This window comes from Pipistrellus hanaki (genome assembly GCF_964339955.1).
Source record: "Pipistrellus hanaki genome assembly, chromosome: 4".
NCBI lineage: Eukaryota > Metazoa > Chordata > Mammalia > Chiroptera > Vespertilionidae > Pipistrellus > Pipistrellus hanaki.
The window spans coordinates 72,039,791-72,060,572 of NC_140506.1; the positions used below are offsets into that span (position 1 = coordinate 72,039,791).

General features: G+C 48.5%; 1 protein-coding gene across 17 annotated transcripts in view; it reads left to right on the forward strand.

Moving 5' to 3' along the window:
* The window catches only part of CUX1 (cut like homeobox 1), a 351,459-nt gene that overhangs the window by 287,923 nt on the left and 42,754 nt on the right, over positions 1–20,782 (forward strand). For 12 of the 17 annotated variants that reach the window (XM_084881501.1, XM_084881490.1, XM_084881502.1 and 9 more), the window contains 2 exons: positions 2,093–2,258; positions 2,770–2,826. The exons of the other annotated variants lie outside the window; for them this stretch is intronic. In XM_084881501.1, coding sequence (XP_084737627.1) covers positions 2,093–2,258; positions 2,770–2,826 — 223 coding nt within the window. The remainder of the gene's footprint in view (positions 1–2,092; positions 2,259–2,769; positions 2,827–20,782) is intronic. 17 annotated transcript variants of the gene reach the window in all.

The window sequence follows — 20,782 nt, forward strand, 5'->3', positions numbered from 1 at the left end:
CAATGAATATAATGGGTTGTCCACTCCCAAACTTCTGGGAATGTTGGCTGGTGAATGTTCCCTTTGCTGCATCCATTGGGGACCAGGATCTGAGCTAGACCCTCTCACCAACTGTGCTCCTTTAGACGACTTAGTCACACTGTGAGGGGGACGGTAACATTGCCATTGGACAGCCAAGGAAACCGAGGCTCAGGGAAGTTAATTGACTACATACCCCAAGCTGACAGGTGATTGAATCAAAGTCCTGCCTCTGCTGCCAAGTGCAGCCCAGAGGCACCTCTGCAGGCTTCTTTGGCCAAAAGGGATCTGACAACAAAGAGAGACGGCCAGTGTGCAGAGAACACCTAGGCTGTGTAAAGCATAATTGCACCTTTCTCATGATTCAGAGGGCACTGAGGTACTGTCCAGCAGAGATTAAGTGACTTGCCCAGGAATGCATGGCTGGAGGTGGCCTGGGCAGGGCTGCCCAGGGTCCTGGAAGCCCTTGTTTCCATAATGTCCTTCGCTGGCTCACAGTGGCTGTGGATGAGCTCCCAGACCCTTTCTCTTCTTGGCACTTCCTGGTAACCAGAGTCTGGATAATGAGGACCTACCAGGCCTGTAAATCCTCCTTTATAATAAAAGGCTAATATGCAAATTGACTGAACGGCAGAAGGACTGGTCGCTGTGATGTGCACTGACCATCAGGGGGCAAACACTAAATGCAGGAGTTGCCCCGTTGATCAGTGCGCTCCCACAGGGGGAGTGCCACTCAGCCAAAGCTGGGCTCATGGCTGGCGAGCACAGCGATGGTGGCGGGAGCCTCTTCCACCTCTGCAGGCAGTGCTAAGGAGGATGTCCGACCGACGGCTTAGGCCCGCTCCCTGCAGACATCCCCTGAGGGCTCCCGGACTGCAGGAGGGCACAGGCCAGGCTGAGGAACCCCCTCCCATCCCCCCACCGGGATAAGAGGAACATAATACCCTAGGATCATTTTAGATTAAGTAACGAATGCTGAGCATAATGAGAAGTGCTCCATTCCCCTAAAGGCAGCCTCCCTGAGGGGTGTGTAGCTGGGTCAACTGTGGCCTTCAAGGGGCCTACCCACCCACCCCTACCCCCACACTGTCCTGCTTCGCTTCAGCAGTCGCAGTGTGGTGCTATGAATGCTTGCAATATCTGATTGCGATGTCTTTGTCCTGATTTTTTAAAAGGTGATGGGGGGATAGAAATGAGGATGAAAATTTAAAGTCCCTTGAAATTTCTAGTTCAGTGTTGTAAAAATATCATTTGAGAACATTTAAATAGACATTTGTGCTCATGCCTTAAATTTAGCAAACTTAATAGTGTTGAACTTGTTTGGCCCACGAGTGCAGTTTATTCTGAAACTTGAGAACTTTTCAAAAGACTGATCGGATGCAGCCCCTAAATATCCCTGGGCTGCATCTGTGTCCTGTGGGGGGTGTTTGTGCCCATACATATGTATGGCCATATGTGAGCATAAGAAAACCCGGGAATGTATGTGCAACTCATGCATTTTCCTCCCAGACTGGCTCCCCCGTTGCCACCAGCTCACCTCTGGGCCCCTACCGTAGAGCAGGATGGGATCAGAGAGAGCAGATCTTTCTAAATGCCAACTTGGCCCAGCACCAGCAAAGCAGACTGGCTTCCAACATCCCACCAGTATCTGCTGCTTCTGCCTCTAAAGGGGTCCTTGGCTTCAGCACCTCAGCCTTTCCTGGCGCCACCATGCAAAGAGCAAGATGATTTCAGTGTTTCCTCTTGGGTTGTCAAGACAACGACCCTGCAGCCTTGGCAAAATGGAGACCCCACTCCTCCCTTTCCCAGCCTGCCTCTCCCTGGGAGCTAAAAGCTGTGACTATACCTATGGCTTCTCATGCCAGGGCATCAGCACACCGGTGACCTTGCAAAGTATTCCCCACTCCAGGCTATCCCCCTCCTCCAGGCACTGGTTTTCTGCTCCTCCCTGAAGCACTCCCTGTGCATCCTCTGTGTCTGTCACCTCCCAGCGTCCGTGCATATCACGACAGCGTTTTGCGGTCTCACGCTCACCCCTGAGTGCTGATGCAATGGTCATTGTCTGCCACTCCAGGTGCTGGGCCTGTCCCAGGGCAGTGTCAGTGACATGCTGTCCCGGCCGAAGCCATGGAGCAAGCTGACCCAGAAAGGCCGCGAACCCTTCATCCGGATGCAGCTCTGGCTAAACGGCGAGCTGGGCCAGGGCGTCCTGCCAGTCCAAGGACAGCAGCAGGGGCCAGGTGAGGGCAGCCCTGGGCTGCTGCAGGGAGGGACAAGGGGCATCTGGGCACAAGGCGGCCAGCCACATGGCACTGCAGGCAGAGAACTGGCCCCCTTCCTGCACTACCTGTTGCCATGGACTCACTTCACTTTTTAGGAGAGAGAAGATTATGCTAGCTAATTTTATAAGCAGCAGAAAATGAGTTACCAATTAAGGAAATGCTGTTTATACATAAATAAAGGTAAAAGTCAAGTAGCTAAATCAGGGAATCAGGAAAGATCAGCCAAAGGCACGGAGGTGAAAGCTGTGATGGGCGACAGCCTCCACCTGTTCCCCAGGCAGGTCCTGCCTTCTCCCGGCAGCACTTGGCGGACCCTGCCTTCTGGCCTCCCCCCATTAGGAGTGGGGAAACCTTCCCTTAGGCCTTTGGGACTTAATGCGGTCTCCCCTCTGCTAAACTCAGTTCATTAGAAAGCTTCAAACCCCTGGACTTTTTTCCTCATTTAATTGTATTCCTTTTTCTTATTTAGTCCTCCATTCTGTGACGTCACTACAGGACCCTCTGCAGCAGGGCTGTGTGAGCTCAGGTAACCAGCTGATTCCTCTTGTTGTGTGTGAAATATTTCCCTGCCACATGTTTTCCTGTCCTCTGGTCTGGAACAGGGAGACTCAAAGGGCCCCTCATTCTGGATTTGGGAGCTGAAAACATGGGAGGCTGTTGGCAAACTGTGTCCTCGTGGTTGTAGTTTCTGATGGGGAGAGGGTCGGCAGCTGAGTGCAGAGTTCCTGCAGCCTTTTCTTGCTCCTCTCCGCATTCTCTCATCAGTCTGTCTGTTTCTTAGGTGTAAAGCCTTGTGTTCATGGCTGGGGGCTGTGGTTCAAGTCAGGACAGATTCTGTGCTTGAGACTTCCATTGTTAGGCAGGCACAAGGAATAGGCCTGTATCGCTCCCAGTGGGGTCATGGTAAGGAGCAGTCAAGTTCCTCTGGAAGATTCGAGGCTGCCTTCAAGCAAAAGGAAAATGAAGGCAGGAAGATTCGCAGTTCAGCGTGTGACTGGATAGAGCCAGGGGCAGAGCAGAGTGGGGCTGAGGCCAGAGATCCAGCCTGGGAGCAGGTGATGGAGGGCCTGGGATACGGGCAGAGATGGCATCTGAGATCTGTAAGGTCCCTGAGATGGCACCTTTGCTGTGCACCCAGGGCTGGCCCGCGTGCCCATGCTCCTAGACCCCCTTCCGGGTCCTTCCTGCGCAGCTTTTCTCACCCAGCTTTCAGGAGCAGCCAGCATCACGAGCTGTTCTTTTTTCCTTTCTTTATTTTTCTAAACATCTTGATTAGTCTCCATATCCCATTGATTCATTGAAAACACAAACAAAGCTAAGTGAGGAGCGTGAAGCCCGCCAGCCTGCTGGAAGTTTTACGAGGGAAAACATGTGTAGTGAGGGAACAGCTGGGCGGCGGCGGCGGCCGCTACCACTACAAGATGCCAAACCCACACACAGATGCAGCCCGGGCGCGTAGGTTGCAGCGAAGTTCCCGGTGGGGTTTTTGTTAGTTTTAGGCATCCCATCTGATTCTGACCAAAATGGAGGTTGGAAGGCTACATCTTGCCCGAGCTGTAGGCTTCTTGGCTGGTTATCTACATGGAGTGGTTGTCCATCTGAAGAAGGATCAGGTGGACCTTCCTCTCCCTTCATTTCTGGGCTGGCCCAGTACGGGAGAACTTAGGCGGTACTGGCTCACATTCAGCATCCATCAGGGAAAATAATGGGCACAGTTGTTTGTGCTGGAGTTTGCGGACGTTTGCATGGAAAATCAGCCTTGCCCCTTGCTCTTACAGAAAGTTGGCCTCCTCTTAAACTCTCCAGAGCCTTTGCTACCTCATCAGTGTCAGGACTGAACTTGGCAGAATGTGACTAACATTTTGTAGATCAAAACCCCCTGTTCCTAAATAAAACAGGAAATCTCCTGCCGTTCCAAGTCGGTTATGATCGATGCCAAAACCTTCTCTGTGTCCGAACAAATCTTGGAAGAATGGCTTTTTGCTTTTTGCTGTATAGCAGGTAATCCCTAGCGTGCTGGATCATTCATACAGCAGTCACATTTCCAACGTAGGAAAACACACAGGGCTCCTAAGAGGAATGTAAATGATATTTGTAAGCTATCAAATTACTTTATGAAATAAAGTGATATAAAACTCTTGAGGAGTCTCCAGATTGGAAGAGGGAGGAAGGGGGAGGCAGCGAGCCTCTTGATAAAAGTAAGCATCATAGAAACTTCCCAGTGGCTTCTGTAAAGAAGTGGCAGGCGGGCCTCTCCCGGTGTCATCTCAGTACGACAGGAAATGGATGCAGAGGACTTACCCAGCACACCCATGGTCCGTCAGCAGTAGGGAAGCCAGCCATCCATACAAACAGTGATGGTGATGACTGGAGAAACATGGAAAAATATTTCTCATATCCTAGGAAAATACAAACTTTCAGGTCTGATTATGGTAGCTATGCAAAAATACTTTTCTAGATCAAGAAAGCTAGAAAGTGCTTCAAAATGGGAAGAAAGGTCTTTGCACAGTGGCAGGACTGTGGCTGGTAGTTTTCCTTGTTTGAAATTTCTTTACTATCAGTGTTATTCTTTAAGATTGTTTCAAAGAATTAAAGTGGTTGTGCTTTTCAGTATGTGGCATTTAGATTCAAAAAACAGAATTACAGTGATGGAAATCATTGGGATGAATGCCTATAGGAGACTCCAGAATCTTCTTGACAGCTTAAAAGAGCCGTGTCTCTGAGGAAACATTCAACATTGCTCCCCCAGAACAGAGGAGTGAGGCCTCAGATCCTAGGATTTCTCCAGCATTCTGAGTCCCTGTTCTCACCATGGCTACCTCAGAATCCTTCCAAGAGACTCCAGACCCAGAAGGATGCTCTGCCTTGGTGGTGGCTCCATGAGGTCTCTACCCCAGGGCAGCTTGGCTCCAGGAAGGTAATTCCAACCCTGAGTTGGTTTACACCTGAACAGTGGTGAGAATTCAGGCTGCCAAACTAGCGTGGAGGTCAGGTTAGCCTCCCAGGTGCAAGACTGGAAGACTTGCCTTCTGTTCATAGCCCTTCAGTGAGAGCTGTAGTTTTATTGCCAAGATGGTGTGGACCTAATGCATGGCTCTGTGCTTAGTTACCATGGCAATAGGGTGCCCCAGGAGTGGAATGGCCTTACCCATCTAAATAGGAAACTGCTGACACAGGAATCTGTTTTCCTCACTAAAGAACTCCTGTCTGCCTCTTTCTGCCCAACTCTGTTGCCTCTCAGCACCTCTATTTTCCTTAATGATTTGTATGTCAGACTTGCTCATCAGTTTTATGATAAGTAGAGAGAAACCATGATTACATCACTTTTTTCCCTCTTGGTGGTTGTAACCATTTCTGAACGCTCCTTTGATGATCTGAGTGGCGGGGTGATAGCTTTGGGCGGTGAGGGAAGCTGGTGTGCCGTTTTCAGCAGTAACCTGTGCTTTTTGTTGAAGCTGTTGAGGCCTTGAAGAGTAAAGAGAGCAGAGGGTTCTATGCCAATCGTATGAGTTACCTGTTCATATATTTCCTGGTAGCCTAGTTTTCTACAAACATTTTTGTATTGTTTTCTTTCAAATCCTCCACGTCCAGTGTCATGGAAAGGTGGGGCAGTGGTTATATACAGGGATTCTGATTTAATATGGTAAACCTATTTGAAGGTAGCATTGTAAGTAGTCCTTTGGAATTGATTGTCTAAGTCTTTAGCAATAGCAATGCAGGGGGCAGGGCAGAAGGGAGGAACACTAATGTAGAAGGAGAGAGAGGGGCCTAGCAAGACCGTGCTCTCTGCTTGTGGCGAGCAGTTATTGCTTACCAGTTAGCAGTGCATTTAAAGGGAAGAAAGCCTTGGGCTATAATGAAGGGTGTGGGGGGAGGTAGGTACATAGATAGGTAGATATGATGTAGTAAACCGTTGGATTTTTTTTTTTCTTTTTTATTCCTTAAAGCTCTTCATAGTCACAATCTCTTGGTGTGATTAATCTTTTTGCCCCTAGGGAAGAAGAAGAAAGAAGACAACTCTAAAGGGGAGGAGGGGTGGGGAGGAGGAACGGATTTTCCTGGCTGCCACCTTAGTCATTACATACAGAGATCTGATAGAGGATTGTTGCCCAGTGTATTTGGCTTTGTAACTTTTTAATATGGGAGTGTTTCCGCGTTGTAGCTAACAATCATCCACCCCGGCTTCAGATGGATTATTGCAAGCTGTACAAGCAAAAGGATGGCCCGTTCTCCTCAGATTAATCACAAAATTTCCGGCTTTTTCCCAGCGTGTCAGTCAGGAACTGCGGGTTCCAAGTCTCCCCCACCCGTGGCGAATCCCGTGGCTCCTGTTGTTGTTTTCTATCAGCAGAATATCAGTTGCCTCTCGAGAAGACAGCTGCTGCGGTCCATCTCTAACGTGGGTGGTCCCGTGTGTACCCCTCCCTGACATGATGACCACGGCCAGGAGATTTACTGGCCACAACCCCTTGTTAGAGACAGGTCCTTTTACTATGCACTGTCTCTTGCTTTGTGCCCATGAGATGACCAGGAAAATATGCCCAGGATTTTAGTGCTTTGAACTCAGCAGTAGGATTTGATGCAGCTTCCTTGAATAAGCAATCAGTTCCTCCGTTTTAATGACTAAATCAGGGTGGGCCATTTGAAGGCAGTAACAGGAAGAGGAGGGGCTAGTTGCACCCCCAGAAAATCCATGGCACTTTCTCAAGCAGGCAGAACCCCATTCACTGCCTTAGACTGGATTTGATTTGATTTTTTTCTCTCTTCTTTTTCATCAGAATCAGTGAAAGTATCAGTTGGTTCTCTCCAAAAAGAATTATTCTGACCCTTGTTTATTTTGAATAGCAGAAAAGGCTTGACTATAACTACCTTAAACATAAGCATAGACAACAGAACAAAAAACAGAAAAAATTCTGGAAAGTGCACGTAACTAGAAAGAGCCCCTCCCGACGCAGGTGGCCACTATGTGTCATCTGGCGGGGGGTCCAGCCTTCTACGCCCACTGGGTATGGCGGCCAAGAGAACTGAGTGTCCCATTCATTTCTTTCTTGGTTGTAGCCTGCATTAGGATTTTTTTCTTCTTCTTCTTCTTCTTCTTCTTCTTCTTCTTCTTCTTTCTTCTTTCTTCTTTCTTCTTTCTTCTTCTTTCTTCTTTCTTCTTTCTTCTTTCTTCTTTCTTCTTTCTTCTTTCTTTCTTCTTTCTTCTTTCTTCTTTCTTCTTTCTTCTTTCTTCTTTCTTCTTCTTCTTCTTCCAGCAAGAGTGCCATAATAAGGGAATTTTCTACTCTGAGGTCAGAATGACAGGTTTCTGGATTCAGATACAACCTGCCTTCCTGTTGTCTGTTATCGGTTATTTATAGCTGCGGGTGTGCGGTGGGCCCGTGGTGCTGAGGGAGCCCAGAGGAGGGCAGTGGGTCCTGAAGGGGGAAGGAGTCAGGGAGGAGAACATTCTAGGTGGAGAGCTCTGTGCATCGAAAAGGGAACTTTTGAAAAAGATGAAAGCATTAGAAGCCCCTAATTCAGAGGCCCTATATTTTTCTTTTAAAGTGACAGTAGAAAAATAGTTTGTGGGTGAATTTGTCTTTTCTTGATGTAGAATACTGTTGCTATTGCTGCCCTAACGCTTATATGATAAAAAAAGGTGTACATCTCGGGATAGAAGGGAGGGTCTTTGTTCTTTGAAGGTAACCCTTGTGGCCTGCCCTTCGGTGGCATTGGCTCACCCAAAACCACTTATCGCCCCAGTGGTGGCTCCTTTCCCCTGTGGTGGCTCTTTCTTGAGAGGAGGTGAGCTTTGGCCAGTGATTGGTGGCACAGCTCACCAGGGGTCTCACCATTCCCATTCTAAAGAAGACAGGACAGAAGCTAGAGGCTGAAGAGGGTGTTTGGAGTTCAGAGGTGAGACCCCTTGCCTAAGACCTTAGCAGGTGGACCACCAAGGGCCAGATTTGTGTCCAGGGAAAGAGCCTCCTCTGCCTGATCTCCACAATCAGGCAGGCAAGTGTCTGAAGTCAACAGCAGCAGCATGGCCTCCGTGTGGAGTGTGAGCCCTGCCTGACACCTGAGCTGGTACCAACAGCTGCTCAATATGCCCCAGGCAAGCTGGACAGTTCAAAGAGAAACTGTCTAGTGCTGCAGGGGAGGGCTTGTGAGGCTCAGAAAACCTTCATAGAGAAGCAAAGATACCACATGGGAAAGACGCATACCAGTCAGTGCGCTATGATGGCCCAGCGCGCACAGGGCAGCCCCTTCAGCCCCGTGGAGAGAAAGACCCTGTTCAAAGGTGGGGGGGGGATGTGGAGGCTGTCACTCGGTCAGGAGAATGTGCCCTGGAACCTTCGGCTGAGGCAGGGGTTAGAGCACATCCCTCTGGGTCTAGGAGGTCCTTACTCACCTTGGGTGCCGTGTGATGTCTTACTCTGTCATCAGGGAGGCGTCACCCCCAGGCCTGCCAAATGGTCTAGGAAACTGTACTCTGTGTATTTATTTCTCACCATTGCCTTTTAGGTGATTTTTGACCTTATCTCGACTGAGCTAAAGTAAGAAGGGGTTTGGTTGTCTGCCGCTAACTCTTCAAGAGCAATGAGAAGCAGGCTGTGTAGCTCAGCGCCCCTACAAGCAGCTCAGAGGAGGGTGAGGCAGCACAGAGGCAGCCCCTACCCGCCTGCTAGCTGCAGGAGAGGAGGATGCACTTCTCACGCTTCCTTTGAGAGGTGATTGGTCGTGATGACCTCTCTGTATTCCCTGTATGTGACGCTGCTTTGTCAGCTCTCCCAGCCATCCCAGCATTTGGTGGATTCACAGTGGGGACTGGTCATGTGATCCTGAAACAGCCGCCCTGCACATTAACACAGGAGGACAGGGGGACTGTGGAGGCCCTTCCAGGCCTGTAACACAGGGGCGGGACCAGCCGAGCCACCTGCCAGCCTGTGCGGGCACATGCACCTGCACACCCTGCACAGGCATGCCCGGGGGCCACTGAGCACATGCACCTGCACACCCTGCACAGGCATGCCCAGGGGCCTCTGAGCGAGATGGCAACTCTGTCTCACCTCAAAGCAGCACGCGTCCCTGGGAAAGGCTGCTCCAGCATAAATTAGACCCAGAGTTATCTGCTCCAAGAGTGGGATTTGTCGCTGTGCCTCTCCAAAAAAAGAAGGAGAGAGTTCAAGTAAGAGATTTATTTCAATGCCTTTCCTATTATTGGGGGGAGGGGAGGTGAATAAGTAAAGTGCACCATTTTTATAAAATTTAAGATTTAAAAGGGCTTCCACCTTTTTAAAAGCTGAGTCACCCTCCCTCATCCCCCAGCCCCAGATGCCCTCCCCAGACGTGATCTTCCCTGCAGAGAACCCATGCATTGGGCATATCTTCCCCTCAGAAGGGCAGGGCTCAGGCACTGGACTTTGCTTTCTCATCTAGCAATACTTGGTGGAGACTACTAGGTTAGTACATAAAGTTCCCTCTTTTTACAGCTGTAGGGAATTTCTATATCAGGATATATCATATTTTATTTAGCCAATTACTAGTGAGAGGTGTTTAGATTGATTTCTACAGCAAAACATAAACTTGCAGTAGCCGGCACACATAAGCAGCAGTATGCCAGCAGGCTCAGAGCACACGCCCGAAGGCTCACCCTGCCTCTGCCACTGATGACTGTGTGGCTTTTTGCAAGTGGCTTGTAAAATTGGGAAAATAAAGTACCTATGCCTGAGACTGTTGGGAGATTTAAGTGAGTTTGTGTATAAAAGCCTCCAGAACAGCAGCTGCCACTGCAGCCACTGCCATTATATGTTGTCTGTGTGCACGGATAGCTGTAGAATAATATATCTGCACACATGAAATGTCAGGCCTCTGACTTTGAAACAGAAAAGAAGTCCAGCCACTCATTCCTTGGGTGGGAATTATCAAGTGTAAACATTGCTGGGTGGCAACCAGCACCAGGGCCCACTGAAGGAGGACCTACGTGCAGCTCTTCGATTCGTGGTTTCTCTGAAGTACCATCCATCTTTCGACATTGTCCCTCCGTCTGCCATTCCTTGAAGTTGGCCCAAAATCTTGAGCTTTCAGAGTAAGACTGCAGGTCATCACACAGCCATTTGGGGCAAACCAGTGCTGAACCAGGCCTTCTTGTCTGGACGTAGGGTGACTCAGCAGGGGTGAGTGGCAGAACCTTCTCCATCAAGTTCTCTCAGTTGCTTTGCCTGAATCTTCCATGCTGGCATGTCCTAACTGCCTTTTTGGAGGAAGCCCCAGCAGGCCCTCATCACAGGTCTCTAGACGCATCTCCTTTCTCTCCCTTGTAGACACTCTTTGGAAAATCAAGTTTACGGTACATTGCTCATTGCGTGCAAGAGGCAAAAATAGGTCATAGGAGCAAATGAGGACTTCAGTTTTCAGTGGTTTGATTCTAGGGAAGGATGAAGAAGCTTAAATGCCTAAAAATCCTCAGGTAACTTTAGAAAAGTAACTGGAATAAAATGGGGAAACTGGCATATTTGCATCATTTGTGTGCCCTGCACAATGCTAATGCCTTTAATCCTCAATCATGGACATGATTTCCCCTGTCTTCTGGATTGAGAAAGCCTAGGCTCTGGCCAGGGCTCAGGGATGAGAGGTGTCCTGCCCCCAGCCAAGAAGGAGGTGGAAGAAGCGCACGTGGCCCTCAGACCAACGGCCTCTCTACCTTAGAGATGTCGCAGGCGCCAGTTCAGGCAGGCTGTCACTCAGCCCTGAGGACTGATCCCTCCACGATGGGAGCTATACTCAGAAGTCAAGACCGTGCTGCCAAACAGGAACAACACTGGGTTTAAATTACAAATGGACAGATATCAAAAAGTCAAATCTAAGACAAAATCAAAAATAAATAGCAAGTCAGATACCTCAGTTACCCTGGGATGCATCCTGGGTAAGGTGTCTTCTGGGGATTCAGCAGGAGAAGGGGAGAGAACCTAGCACAAATCACTGGCGGAGTCAGACTATCAAGTTTTGCAGCAGAGAGTATTTAATTCATGTGGCCTGTGATGCAGGGCCATGCTGCTTCAAACCCCTTCCCACCTAAATTCAAGAAAAAATACACAGTGGCCTGAGGGCCTTTCTCTACCAAAGGATTGCCTTGCCCTTGAGCTGTCATGGCCTCCCCCTCTCTGTGGCTTCAACCCCTTACCGACTGGCCCTGGGGCCACACTCAGACTCTTCTTGCGGAGTGAGGAGGGGCCCTCGCTGACTTCATCTTGATTTTTGTTTTGTTCTTCCCTTTGGAACTGGATTCCTAAATATAGCCAGAGTCTGAATTGGCAGATGTTGCGTTTGTCCTTTATAAGAGGGCCAGAATTAGCCTGTCAGTTGGCACCTAAATAAAGCAGCCAAACTGCCTTTGTACCAACTTCATAAGGAGAGACTGAAGTTGTAGCATCTCATTCCCTAAGGGAACTTACCAGAAGCCAGAGCAGCACCTCCAGACCCAAAGGGCCGAGGACAGAGGACACTCAGAGTCCAGAGGGACATGCCTTCCTCCGGCTAGGCCCTCTCATTCCTGCGTTACTCAGTTTTGTTCCCCATGGTTTAAATACCTCACAAAATTGGGAGAGGATCAGAACTCCTCAGAAATGGCACACAGAGCAGCAGTGGCTCCTCTACTTGGGGAGGAAAAGAACAGTCTGTCCAGAGTGCCTGGAGCTGGGGTAGCAGAGGGGCTCCCCAGGGGCAGCAGAAAGATGTTATAATCAATTACCACATCATAACACTGATGTATGATAATTACTGAGTGTTTCTCCTGAGATAGTGCAGCATTTGGCTGGGATGCAGTTCTTTCATGGTCCACTGCCTGATTAATATGCAAATAATAGGCTGATTGCATGATGAATGCAGAAAATGAGTTCGCTGATAACGTGAGCACTGAAGCGGGAAGATGATAAATTACTTTTACTGACTGTCCTACATTAAGTACCCTTTCTCAACAATTTCATCACAAATTAAGTAAAGCAGTATGGAGAGACTGGGAGGATGTGTAAAATAATGTACCTTAATAGCTTTTCTAATACCATCGCAGACGACAGAACGTCACTTGGTTCTGCTCTGCACGGCCTGGGCCCTTGAGGGGCCAGATAAGTTCCCTCACCTGCCTGCTGTCGGGACTCCGGGAAGCAGCCCACCTCAGCTGCAGGCAGCCATGGATTCTCTAAGGAACATTCCATCACAGCCCAGAATCATCGCCCGCACGCCGGGCTGCCTGGCCGTGTTACTGAGAGGGAATGGGCTGCTCTAGGGGCCGGTGCTGGAGCCTCTGCACAGATGGCACTTTGAAGCCTGCTGTCTGCCATGTTTTTGAGGGTTTCTGAGCGACAGACCTAGAAGGCTCAGAAAGAAATCCACCCCTTAGCTCCTCCAACTCTTAGAAATCTGGGAAGACTTATTCTGCCATTAGAATGGAAGTGCCAGAGAGTGTAACTATTGGTGAAGGATAGGCAGGTTTGCCCAAAGCCAGAAAGGAACCCTGGAGAAAAGAGAGGACACATCCACGAGCCCGCACACAGACGCACACTCACACAGTGATTAATCTTTGATTACAGCAAAGCAATTTAACCAGAGGGTTTTTTTTTTCCCATCTCGGTAATATGTATTTAGACTTTGTATGACACACATTGTCTCTGAATGCACAGGGACGCATTGCTAAGTGTTCATACACACAGCTGGTTCGGTAATAAGGCTATCGAAAGTAATTTGGAAGTATTATTTCTAAATCACTACGGATCTGTAGAAAGCTTGGGACAGGGTGAGCTATGTGTGCCTGAAGCTGGACTGCCTCTGTCACCCCGGGTCACTTCTGCGGCCTTGCAGACTCCGTTCACGGCGGGAGTTGAACTGTAACTTAATTTTGAATGTTCCCAAACTCTCCTTTTGACATGGGTATTTCCATAAAAGCCTATAAAAGATACACAAGAAAAATAACAAAGCCGGGGGTTGGGGGGCAAATTTACATCCTGAATCCCTGCATTGCTAGGTGTCTCTCAAGTCAGCACAGATTTGCTAAGATCATTTTCTCCCCCGTGTACTTTGCCAGTTTGGGGAGAAAACGGGTAAATGGACAGTAATCCTGAGTGAGAGAAGAACCAGGTGGCACACATGGTTTATGACGGCAGTTGCCAAGTGTCTGTAGATCTCTGAGTGACTTTGTAGCAACACTCAGCAGCCAGCATCTCCTGCAGCCCTGTTCTGCACACCAGGCCAAGGTGACCAGCCAAGGACAGCTGGTCCGGGATCCTCCCTTGGTGTCCAGACCTCCCGCAAGACCCATGTATCCTCATTCCCTCCAATGAAATACCCAAAAATTGAGTTCAGCCTGTCTCTCCAGAACAGCTCTCCCTCTGGCATTCCTAGACTCATGCAAACTCCCCTGTCCCCAAGCAGCCCACCTCCATTTTTCTTTCCCTCTTACACCCGCCCCCCAAAATACACACACACTGTCAGGTTTTTCTTTTTTCAGTTTCCATAGCCTCAGCCCTAGCTCAAGCCTCGAGTCACTTTTTTATCTACAGTACTACAGGTAAAACCCTACTTCCAGGAGGCATGTCCAGCTGAGCCACTCCCCTACCACAGCCCGTTCCCGAGGGCTAAGTCCCACCTCCTTAGTGCGTGGCCAGCCTCCGTCTCTTCTTTCCCCACCTCAGGCCCTGGCACACCTCCATGCCCAACCCTAGCCCCATCCTCGATGCCACAGTGTGTGAGCACACACTGCCCCTGCACATCCGTGGCCTAGCCCTGTCACAGGGTCTTTGTAACAGTGACTTGCTTGATGATATCTGTCTGGCCCACCACTGTCTGACCCCCAGCACTTAGAGGGCCCCTTTTTAATGAAAGACACAGGCCCTATCTTCAAGCAGCTTAGAAGTCAAGATTAGGGGGATAAGCTACAATATAAATGGCATGAGTTAAATAGAAACCTTGCTTTTATTAAACAGGTTTTCTGTTAGTAAAATATGTTGGCTTTTGGGTCACTGTAAGAGTTCCTTGTGTGTTACGTGCCGTTGAGATGGCTCCGACTCCGGGCGACACTGTGAGTGAGTGATGTGCAGTGTCCTGTCCTGAGCAGCCCCTCAGCTCCAGGAGACACATGCCCAGGGCTGCTTTTGTGAAGTCAGTCCATCTCATATTTGGTCTTCCTTCCTTCCCGCTGCCTTCCATTTTCCCAGCAGGATTGTCTTTTCCGAAGAAGAGTTCCTTAGGCAGACTTTTAAAAACGTGTTGTTCACACACATCAGCACCTGTGTGCCAAGGGCTTCATCTCATCTCACCTGGCCTGCAGGGGGCTAGGGCGTGTGCAGGAGAGAAATCATTGCTCTTCCATTTTATAGAAGGAAGTAGAAGAGACGGGCTACCCTTCCTGGGACAATAGAGGGCCCCACCAGCCCCTCTGGCTCCTCCCAGGCCTTCCCTCCAGGCCTTTCTTAGGTTACTCTTTTCTGCTATTGGGGGCGGAGAGTGATTTGGTAGCATTGCTGAGAATTTTGGTGATTTACAGCAATGCCCAGGCTGGCCGAAGGCCAAGAGTATTGCCAACCCCAGGCGGCAAGAGGGGGGGGCTCCAGGCTGGGTGTGGGGAGGGGTGTGCCCTGATGTTCGGTGTCGTTGGGAAATGGACCTTGCCCTGAGGTTGAGGAGCCCACTCTCAGGAGTGGGACCTGAGGCAGGGAGGCCCCTCCCTCCCTCCTCTCCCCGAGGCATCAGGTGCAGGCCTGGGAGGAGGCCGTGTTGCCGCGGCACTCTGGGGGCTTCTGAGAGACCTCACTCTGTGGTCAGATTACTTCGTTTCTCTCTCCTGTATGTCTGTGACATCTATTAAAGTATCCAGGTATTTTGTTTCAAATTCCTGCTAGTCAGTCGAAATACCACTCATATGCAAAAGCAGAAACCTCCGTGTTTTTATATTGGCTATGTCTTACAAAGATATGTGACTGTAGAAGTGGGGTGGCGATGAGTGTCAGCTGAGAGCTCCAGAAGCGGGGTTCAGGCTGCCACTGCCACCAACGAAAGGTCTGGTGTTCGGAGATGTTGGAACTTGTCAGTGAGAGGGTCTTACAATCCTGGGTGGCACCGGCCTGGCCTGTTTGTGACTAACTTAGGTGGCTTTTCACCTTTAAAGCAGAGAACCTCCTTATTTTAAAGAGACTGTTTAGCTAAAACCCCTCTGGTGGTGGGTCTCTTCGGAGAAGAACCATAGGAGGCTGCGATCAAGTCCCCGCCTTTCGGCACAGGGCTAGTGTCTCCATCTCAGTCTCTACATCTGAACTCGGCTGGGAAGCATTCCAGCCTGGTGGTTACCCTGTTGTGGCCTTTGAAGCTGTCAGCACTGTCAGCTGGAAAGGCCCTCACGCTGGGCAAGGTCCTTCCAGGCCACCGGGGCTCCTATTGGACAGAGGACGCCAGCACCGGGCACTCAGAACCTTCTGCACTTCCTGGCACTGTCGTGCCACTTGCAGCTGCCAAGTCTCCTGTCCCTTCTGGCTCCACCTTTCTCTCTGCCTCTCCCTGCACTCCCTTTCCTCTTGTCCTTAATTTCCTCCCTCATTCACATTTACATGTGCCCGGCTGGGACCATGCTGCTTCCCCTCTCTGTTCTCTAACCCCTCGCTGGCCCCAGCCTTCATCCTTTCTCCCATCTTTCCATCCTTGTCTGTCTTTATAGACACTTGGAATTTCCTGGTTTGGCACAGGCTCAAAGCCTAAACTATGGACATAATGAAAAGTGGTGCATCAGACCAGCCGCCAGTTAAATAATGTTTGGGTTCTTGTCAGAATGTCACAGAGTACCCTGTCATTTTGTTTCAGCAACTTGTCCTTCTGAATGCACAGTTCGCCTTATGGCATGCCAGCAGTAAAAATGTCACTTACAATAATTACTTTTTTGGTGAAAATGCTTGCTGACTTCCTACCTTCAAGCTGTTTTTTACACAGTGGGGAGATAATAAGAAATGACTTTATCCTGACTGCTCAAATGAACACTAAATGGAATTTGGGTTATTATTACTGCAGATAGAGGACTGAGTATGGAAATTTAAACAGTGGGTCGGATAAACTGCAGAGAGATTTGCCTCTGAAAATTATGGTGGGTGTGTGTTTTCAGTTGGCTTCTATTGAAAACTTAAGGCAGCTGTTGTTTGCCTGCTGTTTTTGGAATATAATATTTTTCATAATCCTTTTATAGTTTCTGAATGGCTTGTGTGTTTCAGAGGGCTTGAGTCACTGTCTCTACTTTCTGCGTCCTACTAACCAAGCGACTCTTAGGAAGATTTGAAACCTTGCAAAAGAAATTAATCCACACAGATCATTTTAAATGTAACACTTTGCTATTGCTGTCAAAATTGGATAGGTGGACCATTAGCTGGGCTTTTCAAAATGCAAATTACCCGTTTTCAGTTGTTCCAGTCCTGCAGGCTGCAGACTCTTTGAAAGCAAGGTTTGTGTCTAATTTATCTTCACTGCCTAGCAGAGTCCATGACACAGAGTAGGTACTTTAAAAAGGTTTGAGTGAGTGAGTGAGCGAAGAGAAGGCAGGAGGCTATCATGGTGCTGCAGTGAGTGGCAGACAGAGGATGGATAGGAGCATGGAGGCTTTCCCCTCCTGATCTGGTTCAGATCCTTCAAAGACCACAACAGGGTAACCACCAGGCTGAATACTTCCCAGCCGAGTGCAGATCTGGCTACGCCCATGTGACCTGGACCAAGTCCTGTTACCTCTCCGAACCTCAGGCTCCTCACATGGAGTGCAGGGTTTATATTTCTGCCTCAGGACTGACACGAGAATTGAATGAAACAGTATGTAAGTGCATTTGTTTCCCTTTCCTCACCCCAGTAATGGATTGGCTTTTTGTGGCTCATCATCATGTTTTTTAGGCTCATGCACATTGATATGTGGAGTATAGAGAAACCATGTCCAGTCACACGGCCACACAGGCGCAGGCACCATCCAACTGTACAGGTGGGATGCTTAGAAAATAGAACATCTGACTAGTTTCTGGCTGTGCAGCTCTGGGCACAATATCTTCTGCCTGTCAAAAGAGGGAAGTAGATATGCCTGCCTCACACAGTGAGGTCGTTGTGAGGATTGAATTAGTTCGTTCCCATGAGCCTTCGCACAGTGCCTGGCACACAGTGCGTGCACAGGAAATGTTAGCTTACGTACTAGCTGCTGTTACAAATGATATCTTCCTTCCCAAGACACCCCTGCTGCATGCAGCCTCTCCCAGAATGGCACCCCACATACCCAGTTTTGCAGGCCCCAATGTACAATAGAAAGCACCAATTTTCTCCTCCTTCCTCAGCCCTCTCCCTGCAGACACTCAGCCCCCACATCCTGATGAAGCTACCTCCTTAACCTCTCTTGAACCGATATACCTCTCCCCATTCCACTCCCTGCCCTCCTCCAGGCCGCCAACCACTGTGTCAGCCTCCTCAGGACTCCTGCCCCAACCTTGGTATTGGCAGGTTCATTCTCTACTGAAGTGACAGTGAGCTTATTTGCTTTGACTTTTTGACGTTAGGTCTATAATATTTGAAACATAAAATTCCAGAATAATGTAATGAATGCCCATGTACCCATCATCACCCAACTTTATTTAACCTTACCTTTTGGTTCTAATTCAATCCTATGTTTTTAAAAGAAGTAAAACATTAAAAGTGGAGCCGAAGCCCCCTCCCAAAGTTCATCCCTCCTGGAAGTCAGCTACGGTCCATCCTCATTGCTCTTTATCATTCCTGTGCATGACTTTACAGCCTTGTATGTTCCAGGCACACACCACAACATACAGAGCAGGCAAACGGCCAGCCTGCGTGCTAACGTTCTGCTCTGTTTTGTTCCACACCTTGCTCTGTGGGCTCACTGCTGTGCTTTGGATGCATGTGGCCCCAGTCCTGACATTCTCACTGCTGTTTATAGCACACAGTGTATTATATAAGTATGCCACAATCTGGAGACCGAGTCTTCTGGTGATAGACACTATTTCCAGTTTTTTGCTCCCTCAGACAAGGCCTCAGTACATATTCTAGTGCCCGTTTGTTTCCCCAGAAGCAAAGCATTGCCAGGGTGAAGGACCTTTCCCTGGCTCCCCAATGCAGGACCCTAAATCAAAGGCTCTGCCCCTGGAGTATCTCTTTGCCTTGTGTTCTTTTTGTTGTTGTTCTTTTTTTTCCTCCAAGTTCTGCAAACTGAGAAGTCTAAGATCACAATGCCAGTAGGTTCTGTGTCCGATGAGTCAGCTTCCTGGTTCATAGATGGCCTTCTCCTCCCTGTGTTCTCACATGGCAAGAGCTGCAAGAGTTGTGTTCTTGCTGCACCAAACTCATGCATCAAACCAATCACATGTCTGGAACAGTCTACCTCTTTCTTTGCCACTCTTACTCTTCCCTACTTACCTGGATGTTTCCTGTTCATGCCTGGTGTCTACCTGAAATGTTATCTACCAGGAGGTCTCTCTGATCCCAAGGCCACAGCTGTATGCTTCCCCCATCTGTCTCCCATCAAGACATTCATGCCCTGTAGTTACTTCTATTTAATGACCATCTTCTCTATGGGTGTGAGCTCCAACAAGGCAGGGCCACCTTTGCCCATTCTCTGCCATATCCCCAAAGGCCTAACTCAATAGACTTAGGGAATGAGTGAAAGAATGGATGGAATGACACATCTTCATTTCTTCTTTCCATCAGCACTTTTTTTCTAACTTTATATTGAAGTATAACTTACAAGAATTTTGGCAACCAAGATATAGAATAATTCCATCTTCCCCCAGAATCCCCTCATGCCCCTTTGTAGTCAAGTCCTGCCCCTCACCCCTAACAACCACTGATCTGTTTTCTGTCCCTATAGTTTTACCTTTTCCAGAATGTCATCTCAGTGGTATCATATATGATATAGCCTTTGAGTCTACCACCAGCATCTCAGTCTTGGGCCAGGTATTGTGGAACAAATAGTAATAAGTCATGAGGTGATTTGTGTTGAATGTAAGGGACCTTTATATAAACAAATACATTTAATAACTGCTCTTTTTCTTAACATCAAATTTAGATTGTGTTTCATAGCAACAACTCTGTGGCAGGCTAGTTCCTCAATACAATGCTGTCTGCATTTTTCAGTCACGAAAACCTGGGTGTTCCAAGAAGTGAAGAATCCAATTCAAGTTAACCTAGCTGGCTCGTAGAGGTAGCTTCCATCCCCAAGTTCAGTGTGTTAATGCCAAGCCCAGGATTCCTCGTTTTTCTTCCTAATTATTTTTAAGCACATGTTGGAAAGTAAAGCCTTATTCTTAAAAAAAATAAAATAAAATAAAATAATTGTTTTGAAAAGAAAAAAAGTAGAATTTCTTCTTTTCTGTTAAGTTAGGTTTCTTGTCTGTGGTGATGGTGAGTCAGACGAGCAAACACCAGTCTCCCCAGACCCAGGAGCCTGGCCACCTTGCCAGGGGCTGTGGGAGCTCATTAATGGGTTTGGTTTTGTAGTGCCATCCTGCCTCAGGAGCTGTGTGCTTACTAGAAATAGCTTTCTAAAGAATGACTCTTCCTTCCCGTGATGCTCTGGGCGTGTGGATTCCTTGGTATCTCCAATGGATGTTTGCTGTTTTAATCTGTCTGTGCCTATCCAAAAATGCGGCCCAGACTCTGCTTTCTGTGACCTGCACCGGCGTCTGTGGGCACGTGTATCTGCCGGTGAGTAATTGTCCCCTAGAAAGCTCACTCGGCTTCAAGTTGTCTGTTACATTTTAGACACAGACTCAGAATGGAGGTGCAGACACAAGATGGCCCGGTACATTTCAAGGCCCACCTGAGGTTTTGATCTTGGGCGTTTGCCTTTGTCTGTAGCCACGAGCCGGTCACATGTGGTGAGTGCTCTGTTCTCTTAAGGGTTCTTTATGGCAAAAAATGCATGTGAACAGCTTGCAGAGAAGCCTCGGAGAGGGGAATGCACCGCCGCTTGAGTTATTCAGGGAGCTCTGCCTCAGCCCACGCTCAGAACAAAACGGGGGAGAGCACTAGGGCAGTGGCACCATGCTGTTTGTTAGCCAGGCAGCCATGGTTTTGACCTTGCTGTGGGTTAAAGGACACAAACCTGAGAAGAAATCTGTTTATCATGTGGGGAATTCATGCCATCCTTGACAGTATACAGTGAGCAAGATGGATGATCTGCCAAATTGGTCCCTCGCATGGGTGAATCGGGGCAAATTTACAGTACAATTCCTTTGCTGCTTCAGATACAAAAATAACATTTGCTGGGTTTTATATCGAGTTGTCTGATGACCTGGAGGTGAGCAGAGAGAAGAAATCCGATTTGTAGGATTCATATTGCCTTAAAGATTTATATGGACCATTTCTGCCGTTATGTCTGCCTCTTTTACATCTTTCATAAGCCAGTGTTGTTGTTTTTTAACCTGATTTTCCAGGCTGAGGACATAGGTTTATGCGCTGGTGGAATTCTGTACCATTCTAGGACAATA